Source organism: Heptranchias perlo, unplaced genomic scaffold, assembly GCF_035084215.1.
Source record: "Heptranchias perlo isolate sHepPer1 unplaced genomic scaffold, sHepPer1.hap1 HAP1_SCAFFOLD_52, whole genome shotgun sequence".
NCBI lineage: Eukaryota > Metazoa > Chordata > Chondrichthyes > Hexanchiformes > Hexanchidae > Heptranchias > Heptranchias perlo.
Window position 1 is genome coordinate 6,764,536 of NW_027139537.1, and position 22,190 is coordinate 6,786,725.

General features: G+C 49.1%; 1 protein-coding gene across 1 annotated transcript; it reads left to right on the forward strand.

The window, feature by feature from the left end:
* The first annotated feature begins 216 nt into the window (after nt 1–216).
* On the forward strand, nt 217–13,247 carry LOC137314566 (NACHT, LRR and PYD domains-containing protein 3-like). The gene is made up of 4 exons (XM_067979884.1): nt 217–353; nt 11,662–11,832; nt 12,738–12,905; nt 13,078–13,247. Exons 1-4 carry the CDS (start codon nt 343–345, stop codon nt 13,172–13,174), a joined length of 447 nt encoding a protein of 148 aa, XP_067835985.1. The 5' UTR covers nt 217–342; the 3' UTR covers nt 13,175–13,247.
* Nucleotides 13,248–22,190: the final 8,943 nt, after the last annotated feature.

Consider the following 22,190-nt stretch of genomic DNA (forward strand, 5'->3'; position numbering starts at 1 on the left):
TCTCTCTCTCTCTCTCTCCCAACTTTCCTCTCTTCTCTTTAGAATCTCAGGTTTGCAACTGGGGATTTTATCAATGGTGTTTTCTGAGAGATTGCCTGTGTAACGGAATGAATGTGAGTGAGTGTGAGTGTGAGGGAGCTCTGGGCTCTTGCTGTGCTTTTTTCATCTCTTGCTTTGTTTTTAATCAATTCCTTATTTCTCTCTCTCTAGTGGATTATTTTTGTGGAAATGCCGTAACATGAAGATGTGGAAAGAGAAATTTTGGGAGGAAGAGGAATCCTTGGAGAAGAAGCTTTCTCTCCAGAGGGGACGGACCGAGGCCTTCACCACAGGCTGTACCCAATGGGGCTCACGTGAGTTGTGTCTGGGTTACTGTGGGATCACTGGGAGCACAATGTGGTCACTGTGCGATCTCTGTGGGCCATTGAGGGATCACTTGGTCACTGTGATCACTGGGTCACTGTGGGATCATTGGGTCACTGTGGTGTCACTGGGTCATTGTGGGATCATTGGGTCACTGTGGTGTCACTGGGTCATTGTGGGATCACTGTGGGACACTGTGGGATTACTGGGATCACTGCAGGTTCACCGTGAGATCATTGGGTCACCGTGAGATGACTGTGTTTTTGAGGAATCACTGTGGGACACAACGGGATCACTGGGACACCATGGGATCACTGAAGCACAATGGTATCACTGGGTCACTGTGGGATACTGTGGGATCACTGAGAAACTGTACGATCACTGGGACATTGTGCGATCACTGGGACATTGTGGGATCAGTGGGTCGCTGTGAGATCTCTGTGGAGCATTGAGGGGTCACTGGCCTCACTGAGCCACTGTGGCCTCCTCCTGTTCCCGTGTAAAAGTGTTGCGGTGCTGAAAGGCCTTCTCCTGTTCCTGTATAACAGGCTTGAGGGGCTGAATGGCCTCCTCCTGTTCCGACTTAACCGGCTCAAGGGGCTGAATGGACTCGACTTTCCAGTGCATTTGGCTCGAGGGGCTGAATGGCCTTCGGTTCCGGTATAACAAACTCGAGGGGCTGAATGGCCTCCTGTTGCGAGCGAACAAGCTGAGTGGCTGATTGGGCTCATTCTGCTCCAGTGTAACAGGCCCAAGGTGCTGAATGGCCTCCCCCTTTTCTTATGCGACAGGCTGGAGGGGCTAAATGGACTCCTCCAGATCCTACATAACAGGCTCGAGAGGTTGAATGGGCCTCGCAGTTCTCCAGTGTAATAGGCTCGAGGGGCTGAATGGCCTCCTCCTATTCCGATCTAACAGGCTTGAGGGGCTAAATGGCCTCCTCCTGTTCCTACGTGACAGGTTCGAGGGGCTGAATGGCCTCCTCCTGCTCCTATGTGACAGGGTCGAGGGGTTGAATGGCCTCCTCCAGTTCCTGTGTAACAGGCTCGACTGGCTGAATGGTTTCGTGCTGATCCTATGAAAAAGCCTTGATGGGCTGAATGGCCTCCTCCAGTTCCTGTTTAACAGCCTGAAGGGGATGAATGGCCTCCTCCTGTTCCTGTGAAACAGCCTTGAGGGGATGAATGGCCTCCTCCTGTTCATTTGTAACAGCCTTAAGGGGCCGAATGGCCTCCCCCTTTTCCTATGTCGCAGGCTTGAGGGACTGATTGGCCTCCTGTTCCTGTGTAACAGCCTTGAGAGGCAGAATGGCCTCCTCCAGTAACTGTGTTAAAGCCTTGAGGGGCTCAATGTCCTCCTCCTGATCCTACGTGATGGGCTCGTGCGGCTGAATGGCCTTGTCCTTTTGAAGTGCAATATGCTCGAGGGGCAGAATGGCCTTAAGTTCCTGTATAACAGGCTCGAGGGGCTGAATGGCCTCCTCCTGTTCCTATGAAGAAGTCTTGAGGGGCTGGATGGCCTTCTCCTGTTCCTGTGAAACAGCCTTGATGGGCTGAATGGCCTCCTCCTGTTCATGTGTAACAGACCCTATGGGCTGAATGCTCTTCACCTGTTCCTGTGTAACAGCCTTGAGGGGTTGAATGGCCTCCTCCTATTCCAATGTAACAGTTTTGTGGGGTTGGGTGGCCTCCTCCTCTTCCAGTGTAACAGGCTCGAGGGGCTGAATGGCCTCCTCCTGTTCCTGTGTAAAAGCTTTGACGGGCTCAATGACCTCCTCCTGATCCTACATAACAGACCCCAGGGGCTGAATGGCCTCCACCTCTTCCTATGTAACAGGCTTAAGGGGCTGAATTGTCTCTTCCTATTCCCATGCAACAGTTTTGAGAGGTTGAATGGCCCCTCCTCCTCCTGTGTAACAGCCTTGAGGGGTTGAATGGCCTCCTCCTGTTCCTATGTAATAGGCTTGAGGGACTGATTGGCCTCATGTTCCTGTGTAACAGCCTGGAGAGGCAGAATGGTCTCCTCCGGAACCTGTGATAAAGCCTTGAGGGGCTCAACGGCCGCCTCCTGATCCTACATGATAGGCTCGAGGGGCTGAATGGCCTTAATTTCCTGTATAACAGGCTCGAGGGGCTGAATGGCCTCTCCCTGTTCCGATCTAACAGGCTTAAGGGGCTGATTGGACTCATCCTGCTTCTGTGTAACAGGCCCTAGGGGCTGAAAGGCCTCCTCAAGTTCCTATCTGACTGGCTCGAGGGACTGAATGACCTCCTCCTGTTCCTGTGTAACAGGCTCGAGGGGCTGAAAGCCCTCCTCCTAATCCTACATAGCAGGATCAAGGGTCTGAATGGCCTCATTCTTTGCCGGTGTAATAGGGTCCGAAAGGCCGTAAGTTCCCGTATAACAGACGCGAGGGGCTGAATGGCCGCCTCCTGTTCCTATCTAACAGGTTTGAGGGGCTGATTGCCCTCATCCTGCTCGTGTGTTACAGGCTCCAGGGGCTGAATGGCCTCGTCCTGCTCCTGTATAACTGCCTTGAGGGATTGAGTGGCCTCCTCTTGTTGCAGTGTAACACGCACTAGGGGCTGAATGGTCTCCAACTGTTCCTAAGTATTAGCGTTGAGGGGCTGAATGGCCTCCTCCAGTTCCTGTGTAACAGCCTTGAGGGGCTCAATGGCCTCCTCCTGATCCTACATAACAGGCTCAAGGGGCTGAATGGCCTCGTCCTTTTCCAGTGTCATATGCTTGAGGGGCTGAATGGCCTTCAGTTCCTGTATAACGGACTCGAGGGGCTGAATGGCCTCCTCCTGTTCCTGTGTAACAGGTTTGAGGGGCTGATTGCCCTCATCCTGCTCCTGTGTTACATGCTCCAGCGGCTGAATGGCCTCCTCCTGTTTATGTGCAACAGGCCCTGGGGGCTGAATAGACTCCACCTGTTCCTATGTGACAGGCATATGCGGCTGAATGGCCTCCTCCAGTTCCTGTGTAACAGGCTCGAGTGGCTGAATGCCCTCCTCCTGTTCCTGTGTAACAGGCTTGAGGTGCTGAATGGCCTCCTCCTGTTCCAATGTAAAAGGTTTCATGGGCTGATTGGCCGACTCTTCCTGCGTAACCGCCTTGAGGGGCTGAATGGCCTCCTCCTGTTTCTACTTAACAGCCTCGAGAGGCTGAATGGGCCTCGTCCGTTTCCAGTGTAATAGGCTCGACGGGCTGAATGGCCTTCAGTTCCTGTATAACAGGCTTGACGGGCTGTATGGCCTCCTCCTGTTCCGATCTTTCAGGCTTGAAGGGCTAATTGGCCTCATCCTGTTCCTGTGAAACAGCCTTGAGGGGCTGAATGGCCTCCTCCTGTTCCTTTGTAACAAGCTCGAGGGGCTGATCGGCCTCCTCCTCTTCCTGTGTAACAGGCCTTCTGGGCTGAATAGCCTCCTCCTGTACCTACGTGACAGACTCGAGGGCTGAATGGCCCCCTCCTGTTCCTATGTAACAGGTCCTAAGATCTGAATTACCTCCACCAATTCCTGTGTAACAGGCTCGTGGGGCTGAACGGCCTCCTCTTGTTCCTATGTACCAGCCGAGAGGGGTTGAATGGCCTCCTCCTTTTCCTATGTAACAGGCTTGAGGGGCTGAATGGCCTCCTCCTGTTCCTACAAAACAGGCACGAGGGGCTGAATGGCCTCCTCCTGAGGCTACATAACAGGTTCGAGGCGCTGAATGGCCTCGTCCTGCTCCTGTGTAACATGCCCTAGGGGCTGAATGGACTCCTCCTGTTCCTGTATAACTGCCTTGAGGGGTTGAGTGGCCTCCTCTTGTTGCAGTGTAACACGCACTAGGGGCTAAATGGTCTCCAACTGTCCCTAAGTATTAGCGTTGAGGGTCTAAATGGCATCCTCCAGTTCCTGTGTAACAGCCTTGAGGGGCTCAATGGCCTCCTCCTGATCCTACATAACAGGCTCAAGGGGCTGAATGGCCTCGTCCTTTTCCAGTGTAATAAGCTTGAGGGGCTGAATGGCATTCAGTTCCTGTATAACGGACTCAAGGGGCTGAATGGCCTCCTCCTGTTCCTTTGTAACAGCCTTGAGGGGCTCAATGGCCTCCTCCTTTTCCTGTGTAACAGGCTCGAGAGGCTGAATGGCCTCCTCCTGTTCCTGTGTAACAGCCACGAGGGGCTGAATGGCCTCCTCCTGTTCCTGTGTAACAGCGACGAGGGGCTGAATGGCCTCCTCCTGTTCCTGTGTAACAGCCACGAGGGGCTGAATGGCGCCTGTTAAATTATAACAGGCTTGAGTGGCTTATTGGCTTTCTGTTCCTGCGTAACAGCTTCGATGGGCTAATGGCATCCTCCTGTACCTGTGTAATAGGCTCCAAGGGCTGAATGGCCTTCTTTTCCTGTGTAACAAGTTCGAGAGTTGAATGACCTCCTCCTGTTCCGATGTCAAAGGCTCGAGGGGATTAATGGCCGGCTTCTGCTCATAAGTACATAAGAAATTGCAGCAGCAGTAGGCCCTCAAGCCTGCTCCGCCATTCAATATGATCATGGCTGATCTTCAATCTCAACTCCACTTACCCGCCCAATCCCCATTTCCCTTGATTCCCCTCGAGTGCAAAAATCTATCGAACTCAGCCTTGAATATAGTCAATGACTCAGCATCCACAGCCCAATGAGGTAGAGAATTCCAAATATTCTCGACCGTCTGAGTGAAGAAATTCCTCCTCATCTCAGCCCTAAATTGCCGACCCCGTATCCTGAGACTATGCCCCCTTGTTCTAGACTATCCAGCCAGGGGGAAACAGCCTCTCAACATTTACCCTGTCAAGCCCCCTCAGAATCTTGTATGTTTCAATGAGATCACCTCTCATTCTTCTAAACTCCAGAGAGTATAGGCCCATTCTACTCAATCACTCCTCATAGGACATGAGAACATAAGACATAGGAGCAGGAGTAGGCCATCCGGCACCCCGAGCCTGCTCCACCATTCAACTGAATTCCACTGATCTTCCACCTCAATGCCATTTTCCTGCATTATCTCCAAATCCGTTGTTGCCTTTAATATCTAGAAATCTATCGATCTCTGTTTTGAATGGACAACCCTCTCATCCCAGGAACTGATTTATTAACCTTCGTTGCACTGCCTCCAAGGCAAGTACACCCTCCCTTAGATAAGGGGACCAAAACTGTGCACAGTACTCCAGGTGAGTTCTCACCAAAGCCCTGGACAACTGCAGAAATACTTCTTTAGTTTTGTATTCCAACCGTCTTGCAATAAAGGCCAACATTGCATTTGCCTTCCTAATTGCTTGCTTTGCTTGCATGCCAACTTTCTGTATTTCATATACGAGCTTCAGTCTGTATCGAACCCGTGCGGTAACTGCCCTGGGTGTGTTTGACAGGACAGTGTGGAGGGAGCTTTACTCTGTATCTAACCCGTGCTGTAACTGCCCTGGGAGTGTTTGACAGGACAGTGTAGAGGGAGCTTTACTCTGTATCTAACCCGTGCTGTAACTGCCCTGGGAGTGTTTGACAGGACAGTGTCGAGGGAGCTTTACTCTGCATCTAACCCATGTTGTGGGAACAGTTTATCGTGCCCTTAACAGTTGTTATAGTGTTGGATAGAGTATAAATCAGGAAATTAGAGGAGCATGCAATAAGGGTAATGCAATAATCGTGGGGGGGCTTTAATCTTTATATAGACTGGGCAAACCAAATTGGCAAAAGTAGTTTGGAGGACGAGTTCATGGAATACATTCGAGACAGTTTTCTCGAACAATTTGTCGAGGAACCGACAAGAGAACTGGTTATTTTCGATCTAATATCGTGTAATAATAGTGTTTACTGGTTAATTGAAATGCTCAGTCATCGAACATATTCAAGGCTGAGATAGATAGATTTTTGGCCACTGAGGGAATCAAGGGATATGGGGATCGGGCGGGAAAGTGGAGCGGAGGTAGAAGTTCAGCCCTGATCTTATTGAATGGGGAACAGGCTCGAGGGACCGCATGACCTACTCCTGCCCCTATTACTTATGTTCTTATGCACCTGCCCAGGAAGTGTTTGATGGGACAATGTAGAGGGAGCATTACTCTGTATCTAACCCATGCTGTATCTGCCCTGGGTGTGTTTGATGGGAAAATGTAGAGGGAGCTTTGGTCTGTATCTAACCCGTGTTGTATCTGCCCTTGGAGTGTTTGATGGGACAGTTGTATTGGGAGCTTTTCGCTGTATCTAACCCACGTTGCTCCTGCGCTGGGAGTATTTGATGGGACAGTACAGAGGAAACTTTATTCTGTATCTCTCACGCACTGTACCTGCCCTGGGAGTGTTTGATGGGACAGTGCAGAGGGAGCTTTATTCTGTATCTCACACGTACTGTACCTGCCTTGATGGGATGGTGTAGAGAGAGATTTACTCTGCATCATACCCGTGCTGTGGGAGTAGTTTATAGTGCTCCTAACAGTAGTTGTAGGATTTGACAGAGTTTAAATCAGGAAATTCGAGGGGAATGTAACAAAGGCAATGCAGTAATCGTGAGGCAATTTAATCTTCATATAGAATGGGCAAACCAAATTGTCAAAAGTAGTTTGGAGGACGATTTCATGGAATACATTCGAGATAGTTCTTTAGAACAATATGTCGAGGAACCGACTAGGGAATAGGTTATTTTAGATCTAATATTGTGTAATGTCAGGGTTAATTAGTAATCTCAGAGTTAAGGATCCTCTGGGACACAGTGATCATAACATGATAGGATTTCATATTGAGTTTGTCAGTGATGTAGTTCAATCCGAAACCAGGGTCTCAAATTTAAACAAAGCCAATTACTTTGTTACGAGGGGCGAGTTGGCTAAGGTAGATTGGGAAATTAGATTAAAAGATATGACAGTCGATAATCAATGGCCAGCATTTCAAGAAATAATTCATAATTGCCAATGAATATACATTCCCTTGAGGAATAACAACTAGATGGGAAAAATATTCAACCTTGGCTAACTAGAGAAGTTCAGTTTAAAGAAGAGACATATAATGTTGCCAAAAAGAGTAGTTAGCCTGAGGATTGGGAGAGTTTTAGAAATCAGCAAAGGATGACGAAGAAATTGATAAAGAGGGAGAAAATTGAATAGATTCATAGAGTCATAGAGTTATACAGCACGGATAGAGGCCCTTCGGCCCATCGTGTCCGCGCCGGCCATCAGCCCTGTCTACTCTCATCCCATATTCCAGCATTTGGTCCGTCGCCTTGTGTGCGATGGCATTTCAAGTGCTCATCCAAATGCTTCTTGAATGTTGTGAGGGTTCCTGCCTCCACAACCCTTTCAGACAGTGAGTTCCAGACTCCAACCACCCTCTGGGTGAAAAAGTTCTTTCTCAAATCCCCTCTAAACCTCCCGCCTTTTACCTTGAATCCATGTCCCCTTGTTATAGAACCCTCAACGAAGGGAAAAAGCTCCTTAGTATCCATCCTATCTGTGCCCCTCATAATTTTGTACACCTCAATCATGTCCCCCCTCAGCCTCCTCTGCTCCAAGGAAAACAAACCCAATCTTCCCAGTCTCTCTTCATAGCTGAAGCGCTCCAGCCCTGGTAACATCCTGGTGAATCACCTCTGCACCCTCTCCAAAGCGATCACATCCTTCCTGTAGTGTGGCGACCAGAACTGCACACAGTACTCCAGCTGTGGCCTAACCAGTGTTTTATACAGCTCCATCATAACCTCCTTGCTCTTATATTCTATGCCCTTGCTCTTATATACGATGCGGGAGTAAACTTGCAAGAAATATAAAAACAGATTGTAAGAGCTTCTACAAGAATTGAAAAAGGAAGAGATTAGCGAAGGTAAACGTTGGTCCCTTAGAGGCTGAGACGGGAGAAATTATAATGGGGAATAATTTCAAAATTTGCAGATCACACAAAGCTTGCAAGTATAGTAAACAGTGAGGAGGATAGTAATCGACTTCAAGAGGACATAGACAGGCTGATGAAATGGGCGGACACATGGAACATGAAATTTAACGCAGAGAAGTGATACATCTTGGCAGGAAGAATGAGGAGAGGCAATGTCAACTAAATGGTACAATTCTAAAGGGGGTGCAGGAACAGAGAGACCTGGGGGTGTATGCACACAAATCTGTGAAGTTTGCAGGACTGGTTGAGAAACCGGTTTAAAATTATAGAGGCATAGAGTATAAAAACAAGGAGGTTGTTTACATAGGAACACGAGGAGGCCGTTCAGCCTCTCGAACCTGTTACGCAGTAACAGCAGGAGACCATTCAGCCCCTCAAGCACATTACACAGGAACACGAGTAGCCATTCAGCCCGTCAAACCTGTTACACAGGAACAGGAGGAGGCCGGTCAACCCCTCGAGCCTGTTACACAGGAACAGGAGGAGGCCATTCAGCCGCTCAAACCTGTTACACAGGATCAGGAGGAGGCCGTTCAACCCCTAGAGCCTGTTACACAGGAACAGGAGTCGCCATTCAGCTGCTCAAACCTGTTACACAGGAACAGGAGGAGGCCGTTCAGCCCCTCAAACCTGTTACACAGGAACAGGAGGAGGCCATTCAGCCCCTCGAGTCTGTTACAGAGGAGTAGGAGGAGGCCATTCAGCCCCTCGAGCCGTTGACACAGAACAGGAAGAGGCCTTTGAGCCCCTCGAGCCTGTTATACAGGAAGAGGAGAAGGCAATTCAGCGACTGTAATATGTTTTGTAGAAACAGGAGGAGGCCATTAAGACCATCGGGCCTGCAACACAGAAACAGAAAAAGGCCATTCAGTGCGTCGAGCCTGTTACACTGTAACAGCAGGGGACCATTCAGTCTCTTGAACCTTTAACTCAAGAACAGAATCACACCATTCATCCCCTGGAGTCTGTTACTTAGGAACAGGAGGAGGCCATTCATCCTCTGGAGTCTGTTACATTGGAACAGGAGGAGGCCATTCATCCCCTGGAGTCTGTTACACAGGAACAGGAGGAGGCCATTCATCCTCTGGAGTCTGTGACATAGAAACAGGAGGAGGCCATTCAGCCCCTGGAGTCTGTGACATAGGAACAGGAGGAGGCCATTCATCCTCTGGAGTCTGTTACACGGGAACAGGAGGAGGCCATTCAGCCCCTGGAGTCTGTTACACAGGAACAGGAGGAGGCCATTCATCCCCTGGAGTCTGTTACACAGGAACAGGAGGAGGCCATTCAGCCCCTGGAGTCTGTTACATAGGAACAGGAGCAGGCCATTCATCCCCTGGAGACTGTTACACAGGAACAGGAGGAGGCCATTCATCCCCTGGAGTCTGTTACATAGGAACAGGAGGAGGCCATTTATCCCCTGGAGTCTGTTACACAGGAACAGGAGGAGGCCATTCATCCCCTGGAGTCTGTGACATAGGAACAGGAGGAGGCCATTCAGCCCCTGGAGTCTGTTACACAGGAACAGGAGGAGGCCATTCATCCCCTGGAGTCTGTTGCATAGGAACAGGAGGAGGCCATTCATCCCCTGGAGTCTGTTACATAGGAACAGGAGGAGGCCATTCATCCCCTGGAGTCTGTTACACAGGAACAGGAGGAGGCCATTCATCCCCTGGAGTCTGTTGCATAGGAACAGGAGGAGGCCATTCATCCCCTGGAGTCTGTTACATAGGAACAGGAGGAGGCCATTCATCCCCTGGAGTCTGTTACACAGGAACAGGAGGAGGCCATTCATCCCCTGGAGTCTGTTACATAGGAACAGGAGGAGGCCATTTATCCCCTGGAGTCTGTTACACGGGAACAGGAGGAGGCCATTCATCCCCTGGAGTCTGTTACACAGGAACAGGAGGAGGCCATTTATCCCCTGGAGTCTGTTACACAGGAACAGGAGGAGGTCATTCAGCCCCTGGAGTCTGTTACATCGGAACAGGAGGAGGCCATTCAGCCCCTGGAGTCTGTTACACAGGAACAGGAGCAGGCCATTCAGCCCCTGGAGTCTGTGACATAGGAACAGGAGGAGGCCATTCAGCCCCTGGAGTCTGTTACACAGGAACAGGAGCAGGCCATTCAGGCCATGGAGTCTGTTACACAGGAACAGGAGGAGGCCATTCAGGCCCTGGAGTCTGTTACATAGGAACAGGAGGAGGTCATTCAGCCCCTGGAGTCTGTTATACAGGAACAGGAGGAGGCCATTCAGCCCCTGGAGTCTGTGACATAGGAACAAGAGGAGGCCATTCAGCCCATGGAGTCTGTTACACAGGAACAGGAGGAGGCCAGTCAGCCCCACGTGCCAGTTACATAGTAACAGTTGGAGGCAATTCCTCCCCTCGAACCTGTTGCACAGAACCAGGAGGAGGCCATTCTGCCCCTGGAGCCTGTTACGTTGGAACAGGAGGAGGCAATTCAGCCCCTCGAGGAAATGATTTTAAATAAGACGAGGTCATTCAACCCCTCGAGCGTGTTACACATCAGAAGCAGACTTCAGGAGGACATAGATAGATTGTTGAAATGGGCACACACAAGGCAGATGCAATTTTACACGGATAAGTGTGAAGTGATGCACTTTGGGTGGAACAACATGGAGAGACAGGATAATCTAAATGGTATTTTGAGGGAGGAGGAAGAACAGAGGGACCTGGGGGCGCATATTCACAAATCTTTGAAGGTGACAGGGCAAGTTGGTAATGCGGTGAAGAAAGCGCCTGGGATAATTGGTTTAATAAATAGGGACATTGAATACAAAAACAAGGAAGCCAAGCTAAACCTTTACAAATCACTGGTTAGGCCCCAGCTGGAGTATTGTTTTCAATTCTGGGTATCACACTTTAGGAAAGATGTCAAGGCCTTGAAAAGGGTGCACAGGAGATTTACCAGAATTATACCAGGGGTGAGGGACTTCAGTTGTGTGGAGAGATTGGAGAAGCTGGGATTGTTCTCTTTAGACCAGAGAAGGTTACGGGGAGATCGAATAGAGGTGTTCAAAATTATGAGGGGTGTTGACAGAGCAAATAGAGAGAAACTGTTTCCTTTGGCAACTTGGTCAGTGACCAGAGAGCATAGATTTAAAATAATTTCAAACGAACTCGAGGGGAAATGAGGAGAAATCCTTTCACAGAGATATTTTTGAAGATCTGGAACGCACTTGCTTAAAGGAACTTGCAAAAGGTAATTGGACATGTACTTGAAGAGGATTAGTTTTCAGGGTGATGGGGATAAAAGTGTCAGTAATAGTGTTATTAATAAACACTGTACATTATTATTAGTATCAGCAATAGTGTTCTTAATAAACATTGGGGATTTACATTGATTCCTGTTATTTCGCTGTCTCTGATCCCCAGCAAATGGGATATCGGTCTGAGAGATTCTTGCACCAAGGATCTCTCCTCCGCTCTCAGTACAAAGCGGTCACTGACGGATCTGAACCTGGGTATTAATGAACTGGGAGATTCAGGAGTGAAACTATTGTTTGCTGCTCTGAAGAACCCAAAGTGTAAAATACAGAAACTGCAGTAAGTATCAGACTGTTTGAGATTGTGTTTGTAATAACTGGATGACTAACACTGTACATTATAATTAATATCAGTAATAGTGTTATTAATAAACATTGTATATTGTTATTAGCATCAGTAATAGTGTTATTAAACAGTGTACTTTATTATTAGTATCAGTAAGAGTGTTATTAATAAGCATTGCATATCATTATTAGTATCAGTAATGGTGTTATTAATAAATTCTGTTCATTATTATCAGTATCAGTAATAGTGCTACTAATAAACTACGTTATTGATAGTATCCATAACAGTGTAATTAATAAACACTGTACATTATTATTAGGATCAGTAATAATGCCACTAATAATCGACATTATTATTAGTATCAGTTATAGTGTTATTAATAAACACCGTACATTAATATTAATATCAGTCATAGTGTTATTAATAAACAGTTTATATAATTATTAGTATCAGTAATAGTGTTATTAAACAGTGTACATTATTATTAGTATCAGAAATAGTGTTATTAATGACCTCTGTACATACATATCAGTATCACTAATAGTGCTACTAATAATCGACATTATTAATATGATCAATAATAGTGTTATTAATATACATTATAATTGATATCAGTAATAGTGTTCTCAATGAACACTGTACATTATTATTAGCATCAATACGTGTTATTAAAAAACAGTGTACATTATTAGTATCAGTAAAAGTTTTATTATTAAACACTGTACAGTATTATTAGTATCAGTAATAGTGTTATAAATAAACACTGTACATTATTATTAGTATCAGTAATCGTGTTATTAATAAACACTGTACATTATTATTAGTATCAGTAATAGTGTTATTAATAAACACTGGGGATTTACCCTGATTCCTGTGATTTCTGTCTCTCTGATCCTCAGTCTGGATGATGTCGGTCTCACAGATTCTTGCACCGAAGATCTTGTCTCCGCTCTCAGGACAAACCGGTCACTGACGGGTCTGTCCCTGGGATTAAACTCCTTCACAGACCGATCTGTCCCCGCTCTCCGCTCCCTCATACTGACCCGCAGGAGTCTGGAGCGGATCGGGTGAGTGTTTGTGTTAATGTTTAATGTAATAAATAAAATATCACTGGGATTCAGGCCCTTTTATGGGTAATATTTGTCTGTAATTATTATTGAAATATTAACCCCAGTCTCCCTGTTATTTACACTGTTGTTCAATCTGTTTATTTCCTGTTTAATCTTTAATCTGTTTCAGGTTGAGGGAGAATCAGTTCAGTTCAAACGGAAGGAGACACCTGGAGTCACTGCGGGAATCCAGACCCGGACGAAGTGTGGAACATTTCAATTTATAACCATTCCTGGTCTCATGATATTAACATTTCAATTTATAACCATTCCCGGTCTCATTATATGAACATTTCAATTTCGAACCATTCCTGGTCTCATTATATGAACATTTCAATTTATAACCATTCCCGGTCTCATTATATGAACATTTCAATTTCGAACCATTCCTGGTCTCATCATATGAACACTTCAATTTATAACCATTCCTGGTCTCATTATATGAACATTTCAATTTATAACCATTCCTGGTCTCATTATATGAACATTTCAATTTATAACCATTCCCGGTCTCATTATATGAACATTTCAATTTCGAACCATTCCTGGTCTCATCATATGAACACTTCAATTTATAACCATTCCTGGTCTCATTATATGAACATTACAATTTATAACCATTCCTGGTCTCATTATATGAACATTTCAATTTATAACCATTCCCGGTCTCATTATATGAACATTTCAATTTATAACCATTCCCGGTCTCATGATATGAACATTTCAATTTATAACCATTCCTGGTCTCATTATATGAACACTTCAATTTATAACCATTCCCGGTTTCATTATATTAACATTTCAATTTATAACCATTCCTGGTCTCATTATATGAACATTTCAATTTATAACCATTCCTGGTCTCATTATATGAACATTTCAATTTATAACCATTCCTGGTCTCATTATATGAACATTTCAATTTATAACCATTCCTGGTCTCATTATATGAACATTTCAATTCATAACCATTCCTGGTCTCATGATATGAACATTTCAATTTATAACCATTCCTGGTCTCATTATATGAACATTTCAATTTATAACCATTCCTGGTCTCATTTTATGAACATTTCAATTTATAACCATTCCTGGTCTCATTATATGAACATTTCAATTTATAACCATTCCTGGTCTCATTATATGAACACTTCAATTTATAACCATTCCCGGTCTCATTATATGAACATTTCAATTTATAACCATTCCTGGTCTCATTATATGAACATTTCAATTGATAACCATTCCCAGTCTCATTATATGAACACTTCAATTTATAACCATTCCTGGTCTCATTATATGAACATTTCAATTTATAACCATGCCCGGTCTCATTATATGAACATTTCAATTTATAACCATTCCTGGTCTCATTATATGAACACTTCAATTCATTACCATTCCTGGTCTCATTATATGAACATTTCAATTTATAACCATTCCTGGTCTCATTATATGAACATTTCAATTGATAACCATTCCTGGTCTCATTATATGAACATGTCAATTTATAACCATTACTGGTCTAATTATTTGAACATTTCAATTTATAACCATTCCTGGTCTCATTATATGAACATTTCAATTTATAACCATTCCTGGTCTCATTATATGAACATTTCAATTCATAACCATTCCTGGTCTCATTATATGAACATTTCAATTTATAACCATTACTGGTCTCATTATATGAACATTTCAATTTATAACCATTCCTGGTCTCATTATATGAACATTTCAATTTATAACCATTCCTGGTCTCATTATATGAACATTTCAATTCATAACCATTCCTGGTCTCATTATATGAACATTTCAATTTATAACCATTCCTGGTCTCATTATATGATCATTTCAATTTATAACCATTCCTGGTCTCATTATATGAACATTTCAATTTATAACCATTCCTGGTCTCATGATATGATCATTTCAATTTATAACCATTGCCGGTCTCATTACGTGAACATTTTTGGCCGATTCTCTGTCCCTCCCCTTTAACCGGTCGCGCTCCAGGTTCAAATCCGAACGGCCCTTCAACAGTTTCCAGCTCGAGCTGAGCGAGCGCCGTCTCCCATTGTGACGTCAGAGGCCCAGCGACAGGGTCACGAGACTCAGTCACCCGGTCCCACAGCGCTGATTCTGCCGGATATCCGGGGCTGGATGGTCCCCAATGGGGCACTGGGTCAATGTACAGACAGGAAGGGCCCAGGGGGGGGCTCAGTCTGGGCTGCAGTGGGACACTGGGTCAATGTACAGACAGGAAGGGCCCAGGGTGGGGCTCAGTCTGGGCTGCAGTGGGACACTGGGTCAATGTACAGACAGGAAGGGCCCAGGGTGGGGCTCAGTCTGGGCTGCAGTGGGACACTGGGTCAATGTACAGACAGGAAGGGCCCAGGGTGGGGCTCAGTCTGGGCTGCAGTGGGACACTGGGTCAATGTACAGACAGGAAGGGCCCAGGGTGGGGCTCAGTCTGGGCTGCAGTGGGACACTGGGTCAATGTACAGACAGGAAGGGCCCAGAGTGGGGCTCAGTCTGGGCTGCAGTGGGACACTGGGTCAATATACAAACAGGAAGGGCCCAGGGTGGGGCTCAGTCTGGGCTGCAGTGGGACACTGGGTCAATGTACAGACAGGAAGGGCCAAGGGTGGGGCTCAGTCTGGGCTGCAGTGGGACACTGGGTCAATGTACAGACAGGAAGGGCCCAGGGTGGGGCTCAGTCTGGGCTGCAGTGGGACACTGGGTCAATGGACAGACAGGAAGGGCCCAGGGTGGGGCTCAGTCTGGGCTGCAGTGGGACACTGGGTCAATGTACAAACAGGAAATGCCCAGGGTGGGGCTCAGTCTGGGCTGCAGTGGGACACTGGGTCAATGTACAGACAGGAAGGGGCCAGGGTGGGGCTCACTCTGGGCTGCAGTGGGACACTGGGTCAATGTACAGACAGGAAGGGCCCAGGGTGGGGCTCAGTCTGGGCTGCAGTGGGACACTGGGTCAATGTACAGACAGGAAGGGTCCAGGGTGGGGCTCAGTCTGGGCTGGAGTGGGGCACTGGGTCAATGTACAGAGAGGAAGGGCCCAGGGTGGGCCTCAGTCTGGGCTGCAGTGGGACACTGGGTCAATGTACAGACAGGACGGGCCCAAGGTGGGGCTCAGTCTGGGCTGCAGTGGGGCACTGGGTCAATGTACAGAAAGGAAGAGCCCAGGGTGGGGCTCAGTCTGGGCTGCAGTGGGACACTGTGTCAATGTACAGACAGGAAGGGCCCAGGGTGGGGCTCAGTCTGGGCTGCAGTGGGACACTGGGTCAATGTGCAGAGAGGAAGGGCCCAGGGTGGGGCTCAGTCTGGGCAGCAGTGGGACACTGGGTCAATGTACAGAGAGGAAGGGCCCAGGGTGGGGCTCAGTCTGGACTGCAATGGGACACTGGGTCAATGTACAGAGATGAAGGGCCCAGGATGGGGCTCAGTTTGGGCTGCAGTGGGACACTGGGTCAATGTACAGACAGGAAGGGCCCAGGGTGGGGCTCAGTCTGGGCTGCAGTGGGACACTGGGTCAATGTACAGACAGGAAGGGCCCAGGTTGGGGCTCATTCTGGGCTGTAGTGGGACACTTGGTCAATGCACAGACAGGAAGGGCCCAGGGTGGGGCTCAGTCTGGGCTGCAGTGGGACACTGGGTCAATGTACAGACAGGAAGGGCCCAGGATGGGGCTCATTCTCGGCTGCAGTGGGACACTGGGTCAATGTACAGACAGGAAGGGCCCAGGGTGGGGCTCAGTCTGGGCTGCAGTGGGACACTCGGTCAATGTTGGATCAATGTTCATCGGAACACCAGGGGCTCCCCATGTCTTCTTGTGTTCGTGTTGCTGGATCTGTTCCGTCCACTAAAATGGGCAGAGGGGTCCATCTCATCGTTAAAAGCAACAGTCAATTGAAAATAAAATCAGTCAGAGTAGAAAACGAGCTGCCAATTCACTATCGCCCGTTTTGCTCTCACGCGCGGGATGAATTTATTCTCTCCTCGATTCCTTAGGCTGGCGATCTTGTGGGGTAAATTGTCAGATATCTAAATACTGAATCCTAAATAAGTCTCACCAATCTGCAGTCGTGTCAGACACTGATCTGAACTATAATGTGATAATCAGTGATCCAGCTCATGCTGAATTACGGTGATACTCTCAGCTACTTTTACAATCGGTTATTCATTGTTTTAAGTATCTGCCTATTAATTATCTTTTTAAATTCTCAGATGGCCCTGTCTGCAACTGTTTATATGTATTATTATTGGTATACTCAAAGTTTAAATCATGATAATTATGAATTCCAAGTCAATAAATCGCTGTTGTGCATGATTTTCCCTCTGCCTTCTTTGAAGATTTGGTCAGAAAGTGTTAATCCATTCACTCAGCAGTTTGTGGGGATCCGAATTAATGGTCGGTGAGGTGAACTCATCCAATCTGAGCTGGGAGATCGAAGACAGTTCAGCGAGCAATATTAGGCATCATTCACTTCTCGACATGGGTCACAATCGAACAGGAACATGTTAAACCGAGGCCCCAAAACCAGGGCCCAGAGAGGAAATTAAACCCCAGGGCAGTGAACAGACCGAACTCACGTGGGCCCTGTTTGGTTGCAGCCTGAGCAGGAGACCTCGGTTGGTCCCCTCTGGGGAATGCTTCAATTGGTCGCCTCCAGGTGAGGCATTGGTCCATCCCCTGCAGTGGGGGCCGCGGCCGGTCCCTTCTCAGGCAGACAATGGGCACCACAACAACAACAACGATAGCAACAACAACTTGTACTCATAATATGAATATATAGATATGTGTGTATTGACACACGACCAGCACATCGGCATCTTAGACAAAATGGCAGCAAGTACGGCTACCATCTTGGAAAAATGGCAAAAAAAATGCGCAGAGTGTCCCCAGTGATCCCACAGTGCACGCAGTCACCCCAGACTGCTCCGAGACTGCACCAAGGAATCCTACAGTGCACGCAGTCACCCCAGACTGATCCCAGACTGCACCAAGGAATCCCACAATGCACGCAGTCACCCCAGACTGATCCCAGACTGCACCCAGGAATCCCACAATGCACGCAGTCACCCCAGACTGATCCCAGACTGCACCCAGGAATCACACAGTGCACGCAGTCACCCCAGACTGCTCCGAGACTGCACCCAGGAATCCCACAGTGCACGCAGTCACCCCAGACTGATCCCAGACTGCACCCAGGAATCCCACAGTGCACGCAGTCACGCCAGACTGCTCCGAGACAGCACCCAGGAATCCTAGAGTGCACGCAGTCACCCCAGACTGATCCGAGACTGCACCCAGGAATCCCACAGTGCACGCAGTCACACCAGACTGATCCCAGACTGCACCCAGGAATTATACAGTGCATGCAGTCACCCCAGACTGATCCGAGACTGCACCCAGTAATCCCACAGTGCATGCAGTCACCCCAGACTGATCCCAGACTGCACCCAGGAATCACACAGTGCACGCAGTCACCCCAGACTGATCCCAGACTGCACCCAGGAATCACACAGTGCACGCAGTCACCCCAGACTGATCCGAGACTGCACCCAGGAATCCCACAGTGAACGCAGTCATCCCAGAGTGATCCCAGACTGCACCCAGGAATCCTACAGTGCACGCAGTCACCCCAGACTGATCAGAGACTGCACCCAGGAATCCTACAGTGCATGCAGTCACCCCAGACTGATCCGAGACTGCACCCAGGAATCCTACAGTGCATGCAGTCACCCCAGACTGATCCCAGACTGCACCCAGGAATTATACAGTGCATGCAGTCACCCCAGACTGATCCCAGACTGCACCCAGGAATCCCACAGTGCATGCAGTCACCCCAGACTGAGCCGAGACTGCACCCAGGAATCCCACAGTGCATGCATTCACACCAGACTGATCCCAGACTGCACCCAGGAATTCTACAGTGCATGCAGTCACCCCAGACTGCACCCAGGAATCCAATAGTGCACGCAGTCACCCCAGACTGATCCCAGACCGCACCCAGGAATCATACAGTGCACCCAGTCACCCCAGACTGATCCCAGACTGCACCCAGGGATCCTACAGTGCATGCAGTCACCCCAGACTGATCCCAGACTGCACCCAGGGATGACGCAGTGCACGCAGTCACACCAGACTGATCCCAGACTGCACCCAGGAATCCGACAGTGCACGCAGTCACCCAAGAATGACCCCAGACTGCACCCAGGGTTCCTACAGTGCACGCAGTCAACCCAGACAGATCCCAGACTGCACCCAGGAATCCTACAGTGCATGCAGTCACACCAGACTGATCCCAGACTGCACCCAGGGATCGTAAAGTGCATGCAGTCACCCAGACTGATCCCAGACTGCACCCATGGATACCACAGTGCACCCAGTCATCCCAGACTGATCCCAGAATGCACCCTGGGATGCTACACTGCACGCAGTCACGCCAGACTGATGCAAGACAGCACCCAGGGATCCGACAGTGCACCCAGTCAACCCAGACTGATCCCTGACTGCACCCAGGGATCCTACAGTGCACGCATTCACCCCAGACTGATCCCAGACTGCAGGCATGGATCCGACAGTGCACACAGTCACCACAGACTGATCCCAGACTGCACACAAGGATCATACACTGCACCCAGTCACCCCAGATTGATACCAGTCTGCACCCAAGGATCCCAGGATGCACCCAGACACCCCAGACTGCACCCAGGAATCCTACAGTGCACGCAGTCACCCCAGACTGATCCCAGACTGCACCCAGTGATCCTACACTGCATCCAGTCACTCCAGACTGATCCCAGACTGCACCCACGGATCCCACAGTGCACGCAGTCACCCCTGACCTGTCACAGACTGCACCCAGGGATCCCAGAGTGCACCCAGTTACCCCGACTGATCCCAGACTGCAACCAGGAAATCTACAGTGCACGCAGTTTCCCCAGATTGATCCCAGACTGCACCCAGGAATCCAACATTGCAAGCAGTCACCCCAGACTGATCCCAGACTGCACCCAGGGATCCTACAGTGCACGCAGTCACCCCAGACTAATCCCAGACTGCACCCATGGATCCTACAGTGAACGCAGTCACCCCAGACTGATCCCAGAGTGCAACCAGTAAACCTACATGCACCCAGTCACTCCAGACTGATCCCAGACTGTACCCAGGAATCCGAAAGTGCACGCAGTCACCCCAGACGGATCCCAGACTGCACCCAGTGATCCTACATTGCACGCAGACACCCCAGACTGCATCCAGGAATCCTGCAGTGCACGCAGTCAACCCAGACTGATCCCAGACTGCACCCAGGGATTCTAAAGTGCACGAAGTGACGCCAGACTGATCCCAGACTGCAACCAGGGATCCTGCAGTGCACCCATTCACCGCAGACTGATCCTAGACTTCACCCAGCAATCCAACAGTGCACGCAGTCACCCGAGACTGATCCCAGACTGCACCCAGGAATCCTACAGTGCATGCAGTCACCCCAGACTGATCCCAGACTGCACCCAGTGACTCGACAGTGCATGCAGTCACCGCAGTCTGGTCCTGGGTGCAGTCTGGTCCCAGACTGCAACCAGGAATCCGACAGTGCATGCAGTCACCCCAGACTAATCCCAGACTGCACCCGTGGATCCAACAGTGCACCCAGTCACACCAGACTGCACCCAGGAATCCGACAGTGCATGCAGTCACCCCAGACTGACCCAGACTGCATCAAGGTAAACAACAGTGCACGCAGTCACCACAGACTGATCCCAGACTGCACCCACGGATCCGACAGTGCACCCATTCACCCGAAACTGATCCCAGACTGCACCCTGCAATCCTACAGTTCTCGAAGTCACCCCAGACTGATCCCAGACTGCACCCAGGGATACAACAGTGCACGCAGTTACCCCAGACTGATCCCAGACTGCACCCAGGGATCGTAAACTGCACGCAGTCACCCCTGACTGATCTCTGACTGCACCCAGGGATACTACAGAGCAGGCAGTCACCCCAGACTGATCCCAGACTGCACGCAGGAAACCTACAGTGTACCCAGTCATCACAGTCTGATCCCAGACTGCACCCAGGGATCCTGAAGTGCACCCAGTCACGACAGACTGAAGCTAGACTGCACCCATGGATCCAACAGTGCACGCAATCAACCCAGACTGATCCCAGACTGACCCCAGGGATCCTACAGTGCACGCAGTCGCCCCAGACTGATCCCAGACTGCACCCAGGAATACTACAGTGCACGCAGTCACCCCAGACTGATCCAAGACTGCACCCAGGGATCCTGCAGTGCATGCAGTCACCCCAGAGTGATCCCAGACTGCAGCCAGGAATCGTACAATGCACGCAGTCACCCCAGACTGATCCCAGACTGCACCCAGGGATCCTACAGTGCACTCATTCACCCCAGACTGATCCCAGACTGCACCCAGGAATCCTACAGTGCACGCAGTCACAGCAGACTGATCCCAGACTTCACCCAGGAATACTAAAGTGCACGCAGTCACCCCAGACTGATCCAAGACTGCACCCAGGGATCCTGCAGTGCATGCAGTCACCCCAGACTGATCCCAGACTGCAGCCAGGAATCGTACAGTGCACGCAGTCACCTCAGACTGATCCCAGACTGCACCAATGAATCCTACAGTGCACGCAGTCACCCCAGACTCATCCCAGACTGCACCCATGGAACCTATAGTGTACCCATTCACCCCAGAATGATCCCAGACAGCACCCAGCAAACATACAATGCACCCAGTCGACCCAGACTGATCCCAGACTGCACCAAGGAATCCTGCAGTGCACGCTTTCATCCCAGACTGGTCCCAGACTGCACCCAGGAAACCTACAGTGCACGCAGTCACCCCAGACTGCACCCAGCAATCTAACAGTGCACGCAGTCACCCCAGACTGATCCCAGACTGCACCCAGGGATCCTGCAGTGCACGCATTCACCGAAGACTGATCCCAGACTGCACCCAGGAATCCAACATTGCACGCAGTCACCCCAGACTGATCCCAGACTGCACCCAGGGAACCTACATTGCATGCAGTCACCCCAGACTGATCCCAGACTGCACCCAGTGATCCTACAGTGCACACAGTCACTCCAGACTGAGCCCTGACTGCACACAGGGATCCAACAGTGCACGCAGTAACCCCAGACAGATCCCATACTGCACCCGGGGATCCTGCAATGCACGCAGTCAACC